The following is a 3,423-nucleotide window of genomic DNA, read 5'->3' on the forward strand; positions in this document are numbered from 1 at the left end:
ATTTTATTTTTTGTATTTTTCATATAATTAAAATTAATAATAATGTAATCATCACATCTTTCGTTTTTTTAGTTTTTGAATTATTTATATTTTTTATATAATTAAATTAATAAAAGAAATAATAATGTAATAAATGTGATAGAATTTCTTTCACTGGGATGCGGGTCGAAATTTGGGGCCCGGTTTGGCTGAGCACCTCAAGGTAACCCAGTAACCCACTATCTATACCAGTCTGAAGAATTGCTTTTATTGAACCACACCCATTGTGAAATTTGTGCAATAACGAAGTGCACGTGTATGTGCACTACTTCATGTTTATGTTCTATGATCTTTGTATCCTTTGCTGCTTACACACAAAGATTTGCGTACTATATTATTCGAGAGAGACAGATGTCGAATCTCATGGTACGTGGTTACCCCTAATTATATGTTTGGATCAAAGTTGACCCAGTTCGTTTTCCTCTCAATTTAATACTTATTTCTTGTGGTCTTCCATTTTTCAGTCCTCCCCCTTTTTCCTCCGTCGATCTCGATTCAGAAGATTCAATTCATAATCCTACACCTTCACAACGAATCTTCTGATTCAATTCAAGAATCGGAGCGTCTCTCGAATCACTTCACTGGTAAATCTTAACTCATAAAGGTTTTCAATTTCAAGATTTTCGTGTTCTTGTATTACCCATATCGGGAAACCACCATATGCGACGTGAAAGGCTGAAACCACTGATTTCTTGAATTGAAGCGGTTTTCCGGCGAACCCACCATGGATAAAGAACCACTTCTTCCGACAAACACGTCAACGCCGAGAACGCCGACCCCTCTTTGCACTCTCCCTGAAGATAACGAAATCTCAATCCCTTTATCTTTAACTCCTTCAGAACTCAAGGATATACTCATCTTCGGTTCCCCAAAAGAACCATCTTCCACCATTGTTGACGCCTTAGTTTCGACCTTGAACAACCCTCCCCAGAGATCGTTTTCTTCCGATTTCAATTCAATTTCCGATCAACAACCAATTTCGACACCCCAATCATGGTTAATCGATCCCAATTACTCATTTGGGAAAACCAATCTCCACCGCTCAAAAACCGCCCCCGCCATGGCTGCCATCAACGACCTCGAACCCCCATCAGAATCCAAACCACCACAATCATCTTCATCATCCATCGTTCGTCAAGCAGTTCTACTCTTAATCCTCTACTTATCCCTCGGCGTAATCATCTACTGGTACAACAGAGACCATTTCGTCGCTTCAGAAACCCATGTCGTCGTCGACGCTCTTTACTTCTGCATAGTAACAATGTGCACAATAGGATACGGCGACATAACTCCAAACAACCTCGTCACTAAACTCTTCTCAATCCTGTTTGTGTTAATCGGATTCGGGTTTATCGATATTTTACTTAGCGGAATGGTGAGCTACGTTCTTGATTTACAAGAGAATCATCTACTCCAATCTTTAAAAAACGGAAACAATCAAGATCACCCTTCTTACATAATCGATGTGAAAAAGGGTCGCATGAGGATTCGAATGAAAGTAGGGTTAGCTTTAGGGGTTGTGATTCTTTGTATCGGTGTTGGTGTTGTTGTGTTGCATTACGTGGAGCGATTGGATTGGCTGGATTCGTTTTATTTGTCAGTTATGTCGGTTACTACAGTTGGGTATGGTGATAGAGCATTTAGAACAATGGCGGGAAGGATTTTTGCATCGATTTGGTTGCTTGTGTCAACTCTTGCAGTAGCTAGGGCTTTTCTTTATTTGGCTGAAGCTAGGGTTGATAAAAGACATAGGAAAATGGCGAAATGGGTTCTTGATCAAGGTTTGACTGTTTCTCAGTTTCTTGCAGCTGATATTGATAATAATGGCTATGTGAGGTAAGTTATTTTTCTTTAATGTGGTTATTTTTGTTGGATTTGATGATGTTTTGTTGTTAGTATTGTAGTATGAAACTATGAATCATGGTATGTGGTGTTTAGGGTTTGTTATGAGTCGTATAATTTAGATAAAATGAGTTAGAAGGAATGGAATCGAGAAAATTGGGATCGGGTGGTTGGTAAATTTGAATGAATTTCAATATAAAAAATTAGATAATTTTTTGTATTGTAAGCACATGTAATTTTCCTTTTTTTCGAAAAGTTAAATTGATACCTAACAAGGGTATTTTGGTCTTTTGATAAAAACGGAGAATTGAATTGAATTTCTCCCATCCTCTTTGAATGGTGAAATCCAATGCTTGTCCCGCTGACATCAGTCGCAGTCCAAGTCTTCATGTCAAACGCAGTACAGCCTGTGATATCTGTCATTGCAAGATTTTGATTTTAAATGTGTTGATTGTTTCAGCAAGTCGGAGTTTGTGATATACAAGCTAAAAGAAATGGGAAAAGTCTCGGAGAAAGACATATTACAAATATGCAAAATATTTGATCGACTCGATGCTGGAAATTGTGGGAAGATTATGTTGGCTGACCTTTTGTACACTCACCATAATTGAAAAAGTTGAAAATTGGGATAAAAAGATTCCAATGAGTGGAGGCATGTGAAAAAGAAAAAGGTGGCCCTACTCAATGGATGCAAGATAAGACTTGTTTATTATAGCATCCTACTTTCATTTATTTATTTTATGTTGTTTCGTTTGTAGATTTTGTAGTGTATCTAGACATTAAAAAACGTGTAAGATAAGAATAGGGATAAATGGCAAGAAATAGCAATGTGCTTTCATTAGCATCCTACTTTCATTTCTTTCTATTATATGCTCGTATTTTCAATTTTTCTTATTTAGGAATTGTAGTTTGAAAAATCTATAAAGTTACAACATTGTACTTTCAATCTTTTTTTATTGGGACACTATATAGAGAAATTTTTATTTAATTATAAAAGTGGTAATTGAGTAGATTTTAGTAAAGTACAATACCGTAAGTCCGTAACATAAAGAAAATGGAAGTAGAATGCTTATAATAAAGGCGTAAATGCAAAAAGAAGCAACATACTTCCATTTATTTGTTAACACTACATCATCCTACTTTTATTTGTTTCTATTAAAACATTGTACTTTACACATCATACTTTGAGACATCTACCCTGTTATGGCACTGTACTTTCAGTTTTTTTTATATCAAGACATTGTATTTTGAAACATCTATTTGAAGTAAAAATTGTTTTGTATTTGGATGACATTTTCTATAATTGAGTAGATTTTATAAAGTATGTTGTTGTAGTAGGCATAAAATTAAAGTTGAAGGCTTATAATAAACAAATAAGTGTATCTGCACTGTTATTTCTTACATTGAACCCTAAGATTTATAACAACTTTATATTAACTATAGATTAATGAAATGACATATGATATGTAAAATTTCATTATTTATTACTTTTTTTTTTGTCACGATTGCTTTCTGCTATCTTGTTCCGTTGTATATTAACTA

The 3,423-nt window shown here is 35.0% G+C and overlaps 1 protein-coding gene across 2 annotated transcripts; it reads left to right on the forward strand.

The window, feature by feature from the left end:
* Nucleotides 1–248: 248 nt before the first annotated feature.
* Nucleotides 249–2,730, forward strand: LOC145162930 (two-pore potassium channel 3-like). 2 transcript variants are annotated; one of them, XM_079081910.1, is made up of 3 exons: nt 249–405; nt 504–1,875; nt 2,342–2,730. In XM_079081910.1, the coding sequence occupies exons 2-3, from the start codon at nt 764–766 to the stop codon at nt 2,490–2,492; spliced, it is 1,263 nt and encodes a 420-aa protein (XP_078938036.1). In that variant the 5' UTR covers nt 249–405; nt 504–763; the 3' UTR covers nt 2,493–2,730. The 2 variants fall into 2 exon arrangements, with proteins under 2 accessions (XP_078938036.1, XP_078938032.1); XM_079081906.1 differs by having other exon boundaries at nt 255–1,875.
* Nucleotides 2,731–3,423: the final 693 nt, after the last annotated feature.

Source organism: Lactuca virosa, chromosome 1 (assembly GCF_052849685.1).
Source record: "Lactuca virosa cultivar CGN04683 chromosome 1, Lactuca_virosa_CGN04683_v6, whole genome shotgun sequence".
NCBI classification, from domain to species: Eukaryota; Viridiplantae; Streptophyta; class Magnoliopsida; order Asterales; family Asteraceae; genus Lactuca; species Lactuca virosa.

What these genes read in the sequence shown, in the direction of transcription:
- LOC145162930 (XM_079081910.1), top strand. Translation starts at nt 764, where the DNA reads ATGGATAAAGAACCACTTCTTCCGACAAACACGTCAACGCCGAGAACG. An exon ending in GATAATAATGGCTATGTGAG is followed by an intron (nt 1,876 to 2,341) that starts GTAAGTTATTTT and finishes TGATTGTTTCAG; the next exon opens with CAAGTCGGAGTTTGTGATAT.